At 40.2% G+C, this 15,448-nt stretch overlaps 1 protein-coding gene across 2 annotated transcripts in view; it reads right to left on the bottom strand.

Moving 5' to 3' along the window:
• Positions 1 to 2,691: 2,691 nt before the first annotated feature.
• MED14 (mediator complex subunit 14) overlaps positions 2,692 to 15,448 on the bottom strand; it is a 38,205-nt gene continuing 25,448 nt past the window's right edge. The window contains exons 20-31 of one of the 2 annotated variants that reach the window (XM_010121156.2): positions 15,081 to 15,233; positions 14,590 to 14,859; positions 13,111 to 13,260; positions 12,437 to 12,548; positions 11,655 to 11,786; positions 10,389 to 10,571; positions 9,470 to 9,705; positions 8,616 to 8,795; positions 8,309 to 8,416; positions 7,746 to 7,871; positions 6,939 to 7,128; positions 2,692 to 3,450 (exon numbers count right to left, since the gene is read on the bottom strand). In XM_010121156.2, coding sequence (XP_010119458.2) covers positions 3,377 to 3,450; positions 6,939 to 7,128; positions 7,746 to 7,871; positions 8,309 to 8,416; positions 8,616 to 8,795; positions 9,470 to 9,705; positions 10,389 to 10,571; positions 11,655 to 11,786; positions 12,437 to 12,548; positions 13,111 to 13,260; positions 14,590 to 14,859; positions 15,081 to 15,233 — 1,914 coding nt within the window. In that variant the 3' untranslated portion in view covers positions 2,692 to 3,376. The remainder of the gene's footprint in view (positions 3,451 to 6,938; positions 7,129 to 7,745; positions 7,872 to 8,308; positions 8,417 to 8,615; positions 8,796 to 9,469; positions 9,706 to 10,388; positions 10,572 to 11,654; positions 11,787 to 12,436; positions 12,549 to 13,110; positions 13,261 to 14,589; positions 14,860 to 15,080; positions 15,234 to 15,448) is intronic. The other variant, XM_086766469.1, reaches the window with a different exon arrangement.

The following is a 15,448-nucleotide window of genomic DNA, read 5'->3' as shown; positions in this document are numbered from 1 at the left end:
CAGAAACATTCCATTCCATTCCACGTAACCTCAAGGAGCAAGGTGGGATCTCCTGTGCAAAGCAGCACGGGCAGCTCCCAGCCCTGTGCCAGGCTGGCTCCATCCCTGTTTTGCAGGATTGGCATTGCACACATCTGTGCCAAAAGTGCAGCAGGGCCCAGGCTGGCCTGCAGCCGCCCCCTCTCTCCCTCTGCTGCAAAAGCAGCTTCAAGGGGCAGGAGTGATTTTCTCTGCCTCTTTCAAAGGCAACACTTACCATTTGCCTGCTGCTTTGCAAGCTTGCCTGCTGCTTTCAAGGCTTTATTCATCATGGAGGAAGCCTCAAAAATAAAGATGCAGAAAGGAGCACGCTGCTTGATCGATGGGGTCCCTGCCAGCAGGCAGGTGGGGTGGCTGCAAGCAAGAGCTGGGGGTTTGGCGCTGGACTTCCTACCCACACATACCAGGTTACAGCAATATGTAAATTGTAAATGCGAGTGCTTCAAGGCCACAGTGTGGGGTTCCTAAGAATAGGGTAGGACTCCTCATTTATTTTTGATGAGGTGCAGTGACCTTGAGAGGGATTAGATATCGGGGAGGCAGGTGCATTCCCAGGCGCAGCAGAGGACATCTCCTCACCCAGACCCACTCTGCCCTAACACGTGGCAAGGATGTCAGCCAAACCCTTGCCCACCTCAGACTGCCCTATCAGCACACCACTTTTTTTGTAGTTTCTGACAAATTCCCCCTTTGGCCTCTGCTCCCTGTAAGAAAGCCTCAGGTGCAGCTGAAACTCCCCCACTTGGGTATTTGCAGCCTTGATAACAGCCTTTAAAAAGCATGCGTGGTGGTGGGGAATCATAGGAGGAGTAAAACCAGCCAATGAAAAGCCTGAATAGGGTTTTTCGCTCCTATGGGAGCCAGCCCTATTTCACAGAACAGGGGTAATTTTCCCCACAGCACTCTCTTATGCAAGATGGTCCAGGCTGCATGCAGTGGGTCTCCAGCAAAGTGCGAGGGGGATGGTCCTGCTCTGGGGGGGGCTCTGCCTCCAGAGGCCCCTCCTGACTCCATTTCTTGGGGCAGGAATTTGAGCTATCCGGGCTTAAGCTGCCGTAGCTTTCTGTTTCCATGCTGCTCTGCACAGCCCTTCCTCACTCAGCATCTCTTATCTTTCGGAGCAGCAGGCGGACGTTTCCTGTAAAACCTATTACGTGGGGTCATTTCCCAAAGAAGTTAATTACCGTTCTCAAAAAATGTGAAGGGCTGGAAGTACGACGGGAGAGCGTCACGCAGCCACTGCTTCCCGGGCGTGCGATGCTCCTGGAGGCAAAGTAAAGTCTTAAAAACATTCCCAAAAAATTATGATCCACCCCTTGAATGCTGAACCACCAGAAGCTGTTGGAGTGCCTTAGGAAAAGCCCTGCATATCTGAAGTCAAGGTGATTTAGCCTAAATAAGAAACTCTCAATTATATTGCTGTTGCAGGGTTACACAGCAGTCGCAGCTCTGTAACTACAGTCTAGATGCTATGCACGGTTAATACATTTCAGTTACACCTTAATATTTTGAAATACATTCTTACCTTAAAAACATCTGAAATTCTGCCAGTACGTAGAAAATTTGGGCCATGGGAACAACTATATCCGTTTGAGCTAAAATAACCAGCATAGCACAACTTCTGAAGTGACATCTTTGACAGTTCAGTCATAAATCTGATTAAAATGACCCAAATATTCTCCTAGTAGTCTATCTGCTCTTTTTCGTACAGAAGATTTTGCTTTAAAATGCCCACTAACTACAGTAACCTTCAACTAATAGATGAAGCTGAGCACACGCTTAGAGACAAACTACAGCTCTTGAAAGAAAAACAGCTTCTAGTTGTAAGGAGCTTTGTTTTGTTTCAGCTGCTTATTATTAGAACTTGTTTCCTGCAATCTTTGTAAACTCAGTTAAAACATCTGCAGTCTCAACAGCAACCCGCAGGACACTCAAATGTGTAAGGATAGCAAGTAATTTAAACTTAGTTTCAAGCAAAACCCCCTCCAAACCTCACCTTGATTCAGCTCTTTTCTGAGTGTTTGCAGCACTCAAAAAAAGCCTCTCCCCTCTTTTCTGTATTAAGAAAGCCTTTAACACAGCTTGATCAGTATTTGTTATCCGGAAAGTCACAAAAGCTATTGCTTTTTGGCTTTTTGGATAGTTAAAAAGTTCTGTGTTCCCATTTTACACTGGCTAATATTGCTATGCTAAATCTGCAGATCAGAACTGCTATTTTTCTCTAAATAATTCAATTTCTCTCAAGCTTACCCCATGGGAAGTTTATCAGAAACAATCTATGGGTGCCACAGGATGTGGAGTCACTGCAGCGCTTTTAGTGAAATAAATGGACAACCAAATCTCCTGTAAGGTTGAAAATCTACAAATAGTCCCAATGCACTAGGTGGATATAACATCTGGCTATCAGAAAACTAGACTGAACACATGTAAAACAAACTTAAAACTGCACTTGTAACATGACAGATGAAAAAAAAAAAAAAGTGCTCTCTTCCACTAAACTTTGCTTTTGGGACAGAACAGATGTAGCTCCTTACGACTGTAAGAAATGAAGCATTGTTTTAAGTACTGGCTATTTATATAATCAGGAAAATTAACAAACTCTTGTTTTCCTACGACTTGGAACAAATCAAACCCACAGAATAAATAAACAAGGTTTTGTTTTGTTTTTGTTTTAAGTCGGCAGCACATGTGTGTGTGGGGAGATAGTGTGTGTATACAGAGATTGACAAGTAAGTGTGAATACAAGAGAAGTGGCCAGTGGCTATGGTGGAGAGGAACAGTTTAACGATATACAACATCCAGTTTAAGATTTTTTTAATCCAGTTTATTAAATATTGCTTTTTGGGGACATGTTTACAACAAGCCCAAATAAATTGTTTAAGGATTCAAAGCAGTCATATTAAAATACAGCTTCAATATAAAGTTTGTCACAGTTTTACAGTATTCAAAAATGACAGACCTGCCTTAAAAAAAGACTATTACACCAAAACATAAGAAAAACAGAAAAACAAACAAGTTTGGCGTTTTCATATTCTTTATAGTATAAAACAGAATATTAAATCTATTACCAGCAAGCTGATACTTCAATCTATTACCTAGTCTGAAGTGTCTCCCATTAAAACACACTATACAACAGCACTATACAAAAGTCGTGGTGATACTCATTTGATGAAAGTGCATCCCTGAAAAGTTTGCCAGTTTATTATAGTTAGCTCTTAAAAAAAAGGTAAAATTAAAACGTCCTCTTTTAACCGAAGGCTTTTTTTTTTTTTGGGCTTTTTTTTTTTTTTTTTTTTTTTGCTGTTTTGTCTCACTGTCAGCCTTCTTTTAAAAGTGTCTAGGGACGCCCACCAGGGGGCAGCGTAAGATTAACCATCAAATCACGAACGGCTGCAAATATTGTGCATTCACCTGGAACAGGGAAAAGAGACAGGTTAGCATCGCGCCACAGACAGCCCTTCACGCTAACAACCTCGCGAGCCAGCGCGCTACGCCGACTCCACAACCACGCCGGGCACGGCTTGATGGGACGCTGCGACCCGCAAATCCCAGCGACCTCCGAGGACGTTGGGATTTGGGACAATTTTAACTGAAATAGCTCCGGCTTTCTCAACAGGACCTCTCTTGTTGGTCACGAAATTGCAAGAAGCTCTTAATTTTTAATAGCTTTGGAATGTCAGGTTGAATCTATGCTAGAATTTGTCATACGTGCCACTGCGATCCAAATTTTTCTGTATGTTATTAATCAAAAGTACAAAGTCTTATATAAAAACTTTTTCAAGTTCTATTTGTATTGATTAAGAGCAGAAACTGAACATTTCAAGACTCGAGTCTGAAACAGCTGGAAGACATTTTCCATCCTAAGCCCAGTTTTGGAAACATTTCTAATTCCAAGACTGGGCAACAGTCATAAATCTGTTTCTTTCAACCAAATTGCTCTGGCTCTACCCTTGACATCTCAACTGAAAAATAAAATACAGAGCAAATGGACTTTTGTTTCAAACAGCTGAGATTCAATACAGAGAGGAAAAACCAACCACAGCCGTCTCAAGTTTTGAATACCGGCATTTTTTTTGACAAAACACACACACACATTCTGAAATAGCTTTAAAAATGTTAAAACCAACAGAATCAAAAGAGTTTAATCAGAACAACAAAAGGTGAAGTACTAGGCAGCTGTGACTCATCTACTGTTTCCTGATAAGAGAATACAATTAATAGCCACTATTGTACCCTGGTCACTGCAGGTTGAATTTTTCCTGCATATTTCAAGAAACATCAATTAGAAGACATTGAATTTTATTGCTGAAGCAGCAACAGTGTGAGCAAAGAGATAAGAGCAGAGCCTGTTGAGATGCATTAATCCTAACTGCCAAACTAGGGATTCCCAGGATTATTTTGGGCAAGTCATTATCATATCAAGCTACAGATCTGGGCTAAACACCATCCACTGCATCACTGAAAATCAGACACTGAGAAATGCTTAGTCGTGAAGTGCTTTAAGAAATATCACGAGTCCCCTGAGCAACTCTCTCAGGGTCACCACCTTCAGCATCTGTAGACTCTCACTTCCTCATCAGATTGATGTCCACTAAATAATGCAAGTTGTAGACTTACAGCTCAAGTTTAACCCTATTATTCCAGGGCACTGAATCCATCTCTGAATCCATCAGTTCATATAATTATTTCCCCCAAATAAAATATATTTTTTTTCCCATTGGAAGCACAGGTAAAGTGCTCTCAGAAAGATAGTGCACTCAAAATGAGTCAACATTTTACTGTTACACACAGCAGAATGTGTTTGCCCATGGATCTGAAAAGAAAACTCTTCCAAAAGAACTTACTTTTCAGGCACTACCATTTTATTAAGAGGAAAATGAAGCTGAATACAAAATACTTTCTCTCAAAGAGAGAAAGGTAAAAAAGATACAGCCAAAATGAGGCAACACTGATTACGGGTTACAATGAAAGTGCCAGTAATATCATACGTGCATGATGGGAAGCCCTAGTCCTTTCTAACTGAGACGGTGAAAGATTCACTTAACCATGCAAATTGCAATTAGTGCTACAGAAGAGCTAACGCAGGTAGGGAAATCCTGGGTACAGCACAACAGCACCAGAGGAAAAAGGACAGGCATCTGGGATCTCCCCTGTACTGCTGTTGTAAAAAGAATGCTCCCAACTACCTACTTTCAACTGTTAGCTCTCCTATCACCTTTAAATGGCAAAGAAAAGAAAGTAACTTATTCTCTTTTATAATATATAATAATGTAAGCTTTGACAGTAAGAACACAGGAAATTGCATTTCAGGTGTCCTCAGGGATAATCCTGCTTTGGATGGGTGGTGGTGGTGGAAACAAATAAATAAATAATCCATACAGGCTCATTCTTCCTTTTAGAAGTCAGAGGAAAGACTACTAGAAATGTCCTCTGTTCAGCTAGGTACATTCTTCTTTGCCTGGATAAGGTCCTGCTTGGGGTCACAAGCTCTTTTTATATGCATTTTTTTTCCCTGTCTATACTCTGCTCCCTGTACCACATTCCCAAACTACTTCAAAACTTGTGTGACAAAAATTGTCTATCCTGATCTATCTAATGATCATGAGAAGACATCTCACTGGGGATACTCAAGAGCAGCTTTGACAATTACTCCCTATGCTGGAGTATTTTGTAGAGGGTTTACCTTAAAACACAACTCAGTGCACTAACAAACAGCAAAGCAAGTATCTACCCTAGGGGAACACAGTTGGGAAGCACCTTCCAGAAGAAACACCTGAAGTTTAGTTAATGTACCTTGACATGAAAGTGCTATACAAACAACAGTTCTGTACCACACACAGAACTCCTCCTACAGGTAATGCCACATGCCCTCAAGGCTGTTCTCTCTCCTATTTACCTACACTATTACTATATGTTAAACAGAAAATGCATGTTAATTTAAATCTCATCACAACATATGCATATCCACACCAATTTAAGATGAACATTGCTCAGGTTCTAGCAACCGAAATAAACCATCAAGCATAGTTAAAATTACCACATAAGAACGAGATGAATAATTATACAGAATAGAAGTAGAATTCAACCTCTGGATTCACAACCTCAATCTGTTCACTAGGTTACTGGAAAAAGGCTTGTTCTTCAGCATGTAACTACAGCAGAACTGAAAGTTATTTTCTTATGAGCCATCTGTGTACTAGGACCCCAAACAATTGCTTACGGACAACATGCTGCCCAAAGAACCTGCTACTATTGCTCAATGTTTCAGATATTAAAAAAAATAAAAAGCACAACAAACAAGAGGGAAAGCAAAGCACAACGTTGCTCACAGTGCACTACCTACGGGCCAGTGAACATTCAGAACAATCTATTTAGCTCAAACACTTGACAGCACATTTAGTGGACAGAACTGTATGCACCCCTGTTAGTGTACACACTGACAAAGGAGTATACAATCACTCCAATTACTTTTTAGTCATTCACAGAACATGGACAAGTTCTGTTTTTTTTAACATCCCTTTACCGTTAGGCTCAGTAACTTCATAATCAACCAGGAAAACTGACACTTGACCACAGCATATTTCTTGGACTCATTCTGGGCCCATTTATTAAGAAATATGACTCCTACTATACAGCAAGAGTTGGGCCAAGAAGATATGCACTCTATCACTTGGGCAGAACAGCAAAACCCAGCCTGAATCATCAGTGTAACCTTCTGCTGTGTTGTCAGTACTTGCTATTAAGTTATGTACTGCCTGTCATATCAGGAGTTTGTAATCACTAAAGAAGTATGAGAGAAATCAAGAAGAATTCAGACTTAAGAGAGGTTTAGTTTTACACTGGAGATTTGTCACAGATGGCTGGGTGAAGAGAATATATCTACTGGACATGTACAGTACCTGGTCGTGGTGAATTCAGTTCAGCAAACCTCTTTAGAATATTGCTAACCATCATTGGAGCAGCAACAGAAGAGTTCTGCTGCCTGGGAATGTCAGCCTGTTGCGTTGTACCCGAAGCCATATCATAAATAATTGGGACAATAATACTAACAGCTTCCTGTGGAACTGTTGTTTTCTGTGTTAGCTGGAGCTGCGGGTAAAAACAAAAAGTTTGTTAAATCAAACGACCGCATACTTCAGCGCTACTTCCAACACAGTTAAACAATCTAGGCCTAAAACAGCCTGCACTTCCGCTCCTTCAGTTTTCAGACATTCTGTAACAGAGGAGTTAGCAACCAGAAGCAGACTATTTTCTTCTCAAAAGCACCCTACAGTGAGCATTGCCTCTGAGATGACATCAGCACACATTTGTTTTAAATATCTCATTCCTGCTATCCTTTCCCAGTACCACTAATGTGGATATCACTTAATCTAGGTGGTTAGCGTTCTTGTTCAAAGAAGAACAAAATACCCAGAAGCTGAGCGCTTGAAGATAACCACAGCCCAGAGGCCGTGTGAACTTTATATATTGTCAACATCTCTCCAAGAACACAAAACATGAAGAGTTGCTGTGCTTTTATAGGAGGGAGAATAGGCATACTAACTGAACTCATTACAAGAGAAGTATGCAAATCGAGGCTTCCAAACAGCAGAATGTTTTTGGCTATTACAGCTGTCAGAGATAGCATGCTTGTATTTTGCTACTAACCCGTGACGATTTCAAAGACACACAGCCCACAAAATTTTAAACCAAACAGCTCTACTTACAAAAAACAACATTTTAGATTTCAGCACAACAGCAGGTGTTCCTGGAGGCGCAATTGGTGGTGCACTGGGAGGAATTGTTAAACAAAACTGCACGTTCCATTTCAGCTGACTTGCCTGGTCAGGGAACTGTTTAGAAAGAGCAGCACAGAGAAAGAACAGCAAAGGTCTCACGTCAGTGACATACATGGCTATAAACTAGGGAAATGTTAGAAAGTAGAATGTGCCTCTCTAGCTAAACTTGCAGATGATGTCACATTTAGCATATCAGAATAACTCTGAAAGAATTGAGCGTAGGGTAACAAGAATACAATGAGAAAGATTCCAGTCAGTCTATGCATGTGCCTATTTGCACAGTAACGTGCCTGCAGTTTCTCAAAAACATTGGTTTTAAAAGAGCAATTTTGGGAGTTTCCAAGAGAGGTAGTAGTAAAATGAAAATTTCTTTATTAACACTAAATAACACATACATAAATCTAGAGAAAATTATGTGTTTATAAAGACACACCTTTTTAAAAAAATATAACAACCAAAGTTGGGTGAACTAAACAGAATGGTTAACTTACCAGCTCAAGTTTCATGATGTGTACGCAGTCCCTGAGGATATGTGTTGGAGCTCCTAGTAATTTTGTGAAGGCTATTAGGGTGTTCGCTTTAAAAGGCGGTCCTGCAACCTAAAGACAGACGCTATTTAGTACTGCCTATTTAGATAATAGTTATATCATTTAATATGGTAACCAGCATGCACAGCTGTTGTTTTTATATTTTGCAGCCATTATACATGCCAATGAAAGTCAGCAATAACACTCAAAACACCACCAGAGATTAGAAGCAATGCACAAAAATGTAAACATTAATGATCTGAGTACACACCCGCGTTTCAAAGAACTTCTCCAAAACTTGTAACTCCTCCGATTTCCACTGTCCTGTATTTTCAGGCGTTACTTTCAGTTGCAAGGTCTGGTTGGTTTTGGGATTGAGAGCAACCCTGCACTTCAGTGCCTCCGTCTTAAACATAATTACACCTGGTTCATTGGAGTTTATTAACTGTAGCTGCATAAAAAGAAGTATCACATTCAGTCACTCATTAAACAGCACGAACACACACACACGTACGCATTCACTCCCAAGACTGTACTGATCAATCCAGAAAGAAATATGTGGTATTTGCATACAGGTAAAATTGCCTTGAGAATGAAGCTTATTCAAGATTTGGCTTCTTTCTCTGTCACTGAATCAATGCCAAAGAAGTGAAGAGGCACACATTGTCTGTCCCAAACCCTAAAGCAACATTCATGAATGAGTAGCTCAGTTATTGTCAACTTGTAACTAACTTCTTGGGCACTCCTGCCAAGGAGTGGCATCCATAGTAACCCTGTGGCTGTTCTAGCTGACTCCCAATGGACATGCTAAACTCACAGAAGCCACAGCATCTGAAAATCTGGTCATAGTCTTGCTATCATTTCAATTATCAAGTTTCACCTAACCAAACAGGCTTCCCACTTCTAATTTGTGGGGAACATAAGTGGGACTAAATGCTCTTTCTAAATTTTGACACCTTAGACTCCAAGATTCAGAAGTACAGCACAAGTCCAACAGCAAATACTTATTATATTTGAAACATTTCACTTTGTGCCTGCTTTGAAAAACATGGAGTACAGAAGCATGAGAAAGAACAGCTGTGAAGCCATACTTGCAGGTCAATATTGAAACAACCTAAACCATACCGTTTCCTGCTGTATGATCCTCTGAAGATGCCTCCTCATAATCACCGATCCAAGAAATCGCTCAAGAGGGGAGCAAAGATAGCTGCCAGCTAGTCCTGGCACGAGCCCAGGGGTAGGAGAGGGCAACAGTAGAATATTCAAGGCACTGTGGGTGAGGATTGTAGGTATGGATGCAGCCCAAGAGCGCTGAGGTAGTTTACGAGGTGGAGGCATGCTGGTCGGCATTGCTTGGGAACCTATTGATATGGAAAAAGTTCTTGCAGTGAGGAAGGATTTAAACTGAAACCTATGATATCTGTTCACTTTATATGTTGTCACTATACAGGCAATGAGTTCTCTGGACAAAAGCTTAATCTTTCTTATTTAATAATTTGGCTGCCTAGTGATAGGCAACAGACAGACAAAGTAAAAAAATTAAGAGTTTCAACCCTCCACCCATGCAAAGAGTCTCAGTAATGTTAAAATCCTACTCCCTTTTCCTCTTTCTGCAGCATGCCGGCAGATAGCAGGTTTGTACAACAAACTCAGTGCGATGTAAAGATGGCTAAATCAGTCGTGCAAGAGCGGCATTACAACTCTATGTGAAAAGTTAGTATTTCAGAAAGCAAATATGCCTATCATTGCTTTCATTCCAAAAATTTTTCTCTCAGTCATGGAGTTCAATAGTTTAAGACTAATTTCTTCAGTGCAACAAGAGGTATCAATCCTGCTGAGGTTTACACTGTATGACTTAACTTGTTTTCCAATTTGTTATAGAAGATTTAAACTAGGACAGAATAAAGGCTTTATTTCCTTAGGTATTTTACTGTACAAGGGCAGTAAGGACTGTTAGGTTTACACACAAAGCTACCAAAAAGAACAGGACTAGGAATGTTAAACATGAGTGTTTCACAGTCGTAACACTGATAAAGAAGCCTACTTGTTCCAGCTCGTGGGGAATGAGAGGCATCTGGGACAGGTGAATGAAGGGAAGGGTTGGCTGGTGACATTCCAGGCATCCGTGCTGCTGGTGATGGACCAGAGACCTGGGGAGATCCTGGCCAGTTCCCTGCACGCTGACTGGGTGACATCATGGTGTATGGTGAGCTCGGGTCTATGGTACCTACAGATGTTACAAAACCATTATTATTATTATTATTTTTTTTTAAGTACAAGGTTTTCTAATCTAGATATCTAAAAAAGGCTTACCAAAATCTGTAAAGCATGAAAATGCCTGCAAGCTTTTAGACTACATTTTATAACCATATAAAAAACATAAGGGGGGGTGTGTGTGGAAATCAAGATACAGACTTAAGAGTTTTCTGGTTGTATTTTTTAAAAAGTAAAATGAAATTGAACGCTAAGGCAAATTGGCACGTTCAACATGTAATGAGGTCTGAACTAAAGAAAGCACTTGCCCTATAGACTTGGACTTCTACTGTTCCCTTAATAAATGACAGTCTCAGCTAGACTGTTCCTTATCTATACAGTATCTCACAGTTATCTCTGCAAAACTATCTTTGGTTTTATACCCTGCTATACAGACTGAACAGAACAAGCTGCTTAAACAGTCTGTTGTATATCTATCTCACTTTGTTCATCTTGGCAGTTAAACTGGTGTGCTAAAATTATCATCTGAACTGTTCTTTTATTGTGATCTATGGAATGGTTTCCAATGCACTGTGATTACAACAAACAATTGTTTTGGCAGCTTTCAAAAAAAAAGAAAAAAACTTAATAAAGAAAAGAACCAAAATGCATGTTGCTCACATATAGGTATGTCAAACCAGCAAGACCTTGACAATGTTTTCAAATAGCAAGTATTCGAATTTCCAATCTGTTACAGTTATTTTTCCAGGAAATGTAAGCAGTGAATATATAGTAACTAATCTAATGAGAGACAATGCTTGTTAAAAGCTGCAGCCATTGTTCTGCTACAAGACCACATGGAATTTCCCCACATTAGTAAGCAGGAAAGAGTGACTGATAGTCAATTTTTAAAACGTTAGGAACACCTCAACGTGCCATGCAGCTACTTTTTACTACTATTAAAAGCTACACCCACATGGATGAAAACAGCTACTTAAGCCAATTACAAAACACTAATTTTTCTCAATTAACTTAGGTCTGCTCCAGAAGACTTAATTTCATGAAGTACATGTGCTCTTCCTGTCAGTATATACACACCTGCCAGTAAACAACTCACCGTGTGGGCTGGCAAAGTTAGCTGTTTGTCCCATTGTGATTCCAAGAGAGGAAGGTGAAGGAGTTGGACCAAAAGATGCTGGTGATGGTGCTCTTAAAGCCCCGCTGGGTGAGCTCGCAGCATGCAAATTTCCTAATCAAAGACAATATATCGCTCAATGTACATGTCCCATTTTTTTTTGTTAAAATTTTTCCTATCAACTGCTACAGCTATCTCCTTTTTAGGGAGACAGCAAACAAAACTAATGAGAATTTGCTTTTGCACTCAAAGGTTGTATTTTGTACATGCATGAACTTTATATTTTCCAGACTGATTCACCACACAGAGGAAACTTTCCAAGATATTTGACTTGAAGAATGGCATTTCCCCCCTGCCCAGCCTTTCCTCAAATTTAAATATTTTCAGCTGTTGTGCTCTAACAGCTGGGAGCAGAAAGCAGAGCTTTGGTGATGAAAAGCTTTTCTGAAGAAGCAGGTATTTAAAATTAACAGGTTTTGATCTGAGCAAGTTGTAAGCTGTAAGAATGAAACAGTCCCAAATACTACACGGCTAAAGACGACAGTTTCACAGATTTTTCTTTTTTTTTTTTAGCATCAAAATGTACTTTCCAGAAGTACATGCATGGCAGGACTTTGCTTTGCTATTTTTCCACAATGCACCTTGCATTCTCTTGGCTAACTTGGAGCTAAATATAGTTCAAGTAACAGAAAAAGCATGCACGCACAAAGAGCTGTGTGTATACTTCAGCACATGATCAGCACACAAACTCTCAGCCATCTTACCTGGTGACTGTGTGTGCATCATAGACGGAGATGGTGTCACTGTGTTGTGATAGGAGGTGGGTGGGGAAGTAAGAGGATATGCTCCTGATGCTCCTGTCTGTTTTGCAAATGGCTGAAATTGTCAATACAGGACAATGAAAATGCTTCATGATTTTGTACTAAAACTAAAGTTAAGTATGTGCAGGAGAACGGTAATGAGAGCTTGATCCCCACCTATGAGATCTTACAGATCCATCAACATAGCTGTTTGATTCTCTATCTCACTTTGTTCAGTGCTCACTATTTTTTTCAGTGACTTTTTGCAGTTTCTCCTCAAGACATAATACCTCTGCACCTCATTCCTTTTTATCTGCCACCCTATAACAGCAAAGGCTCCTGACTCTCCCTCCCATCTTTTATCTCAAACAGTCGTTTTCTCTCCCTCAGTCCTTCCCTTCCAAGGCAGCAGGTCTTGTGTGACCTTCCAAAGCTGCTGTTCATATGCTATGGGCTGTTTACACTGGAATGAGAAATGGTAAAATAAATTAATGTTTTGCCCCAGGGGGAATTGTACAGCAGAGCAGTTTTATAGCCTCCCTTTCCATTTTTTATTGCTAATCCTTTTAGAACGTAAGTTCTTAGAAACCTACAGTTGTGGAAAACAATAAACATATCTTATTTTGCCTGGAGGGTACCTGTTGTTGCTGCGGTGGCTGCTGGGGTTGAAGCTGTGATATCAAAGAATCCATCATGTCTCCTCCAATAGGAGAAGGTGGGTTATCGTCTTCATTTACAGATCGTCTTCGTGCATCCTGATTGCTGTCAACAAACATATTCAGGAATGTCTGTGGAAAAATCAGTTTTGTGAGCAATTTATTAAATGTTATTACACAAATGAGCACTGTATTTGCTGAGCTTTAATACTATCTTTATCAGTTACAGCACATAAGAAACAGGCAGGTCTCTAGAACTACCTACTAGTGGGCATTCATTACATACAGTATGAATAGTTTGCAAAATACATCAATTCAGAGCTTCTCAGTGGATAGTTAAGCTTAATTCCCATTTTCTTTTTTTTTTTTTAAAAAAAAGGAGTCTTGCATCGCCACCAAACAAGAAACCTTGTTCATTAACATGAAATATCTCTAGTTAATTGAAATACCAACATTTTTATTTTTTCCTTAAAAATAAGGAAAAGCCTATACGTGGAAATAGTGGTTCCAGAACAATTCTTCAGCATCCAGAACCTACTGGGCTGTTGTATCACACCTACAACAGCCCTGTTTGGGTGAGAACGCCCAGGTCACCTCCTTCATAGCATTCTCTTGTAGCCAGATGAATTTGACAGCCCTCTCGAATTACTTCCTCCTCTACCTTCCCAACTTAATTCTTTTATATTTTCCACTGGTATCTACAATTCCCTTCCTCTTCCCATTAGCCTTCTACTTGGAATTTGTGAAATAGGTAGATGTTTAGGATCAGCTAAATGCAGAAGCAGAGAATCAGTGCTCAGTTGCAACTGTCAGAAGAAAAAGAATAGCAAACTATCCTGTTTCACAATGGGTGCCACTTTCCAATATTTCAGTATAAGTAGCACTGGTACAAGCTGCCTTCAAGCTAAGGTATTCTGTCAGTGTGCACAGATTCACTTTTCAGGAAGAGCGAACCACCACCATATTCAGAAACAAAGCCACAGGCTCCTGCCACATGCTGATGGAAACTATTTTAAAAGAGAAGTTTGAATCTTGGAGCATCTCCTCATCTGCAATGTATGAGCACTGTCCTGCCACACAACAGTATGTGAGGAGCAGTTGTTGTTAATCCTGAGAGAATATACCTAGCCTAGCCACAAAGCTTCAGCAAGTTTTAACAAAAGGATGCCTGAAGTAGCCTCTACATTATTTTATTACACAGGTAAGAAAAAAAAAAAAAAAAACAAAAAAAACCCCACAACCCTGACACTTGATGCTAGTTTTCTTAAAGGAAATGTTTTAATTCAAACTATTAACAAATCTACTGATAAATCAGAAAATTCCTTCTGTGCTCACAATTTTGGAAGGACAAAAAAAAGCTCCTCACAAAACAAAGTGTCACAAAGCTCTTCACATCAGATCCCTACTTCACGTTAGAAGCTCATTTATTTACAGCATGCCAGAAAACACAGAAACGGTCACCTTTAATCCAGGTGCAGGGTAAAAGCCTTCAACTATTTTGCTGTTGTCAAAGAGACTGTACGCCCCATCACGTATCGCTACAACACCACGACTCCGGCAGTAGATGTCAATGCAGTACATATTCCTAAAAGCCAGCCTGATATGCGTGGGTGACTGTGGCAGAATTGAGAAACATTGATAGGCAGTGTTCGTGCGTTGAGTCAGACCCAGCATGGGCACAGTTGGAAGTTTGTTGATGGCATTTAAAGGAGCCTGAGTGTCAAACAAAACCTGAGAGAGAACAGATATGGAGAGATCAGGTAGCTTACCTTTAAGTAGAGGTCAGGGAAAACGGGGCATAGAGGGGAGACAATCTTCCCCAAGCCACTTTCTGCCAGTGAGATCCATAAACAATCACAACACATACATGCAATTTTTAAGAGAAGAGTTTAATCAGAATTCAGCTCTTAATTATCTTGCACTTTTCTTCAGAGAAGTTTTAAAAACGTTACCTGTAACAACTGCACCACGTTTGGTGTTTTATTAAACATCTCCTGGAGCTGGTGCAGAATTGTGTTGTGACAGTTACTGCAACCTGAGTTTGGGCCAACAGTTCCCAGTGAAATGTGGAACTTCTGGAGTATGGAGTTCCACTGAATGCTGATCTGCAATGTCAATAACATAAAATGGTCTTGGAAACTAGAAAAACTATGAGGTTATAAGAAGAAAGCTGGTCTACTTCAATTTTTTCCCCATTTTTCATCAAACCTCAACAGATTCCTAACTCATCTTCCCAAAAAGTTGCTGTGGTTGTGACACTTTAAAAAGTGGTTAGCTTTAACATACTTGTAGCTAGCTGGATTGCTAGCAACCACAAAAC

Source organism: Chlamydotis macqueenii, chromosome 1 (genome assembly GCF_036417535.1).
Source record: "Chlamydotis macqueenii isolate bChlMac1 chromosome 1, bChlMac1.mat, whole genome shotgun sequence".
Taxonomy (NCBI): Eukaryota; Metazoa; Chordata; class Aves; order Otidiformes; family Otididae; genus Chlamydotis; species Chlamydotis macqueenii.
This window is presented reverse-complemented; position numbering and strand designations above follow the sequence as displayed.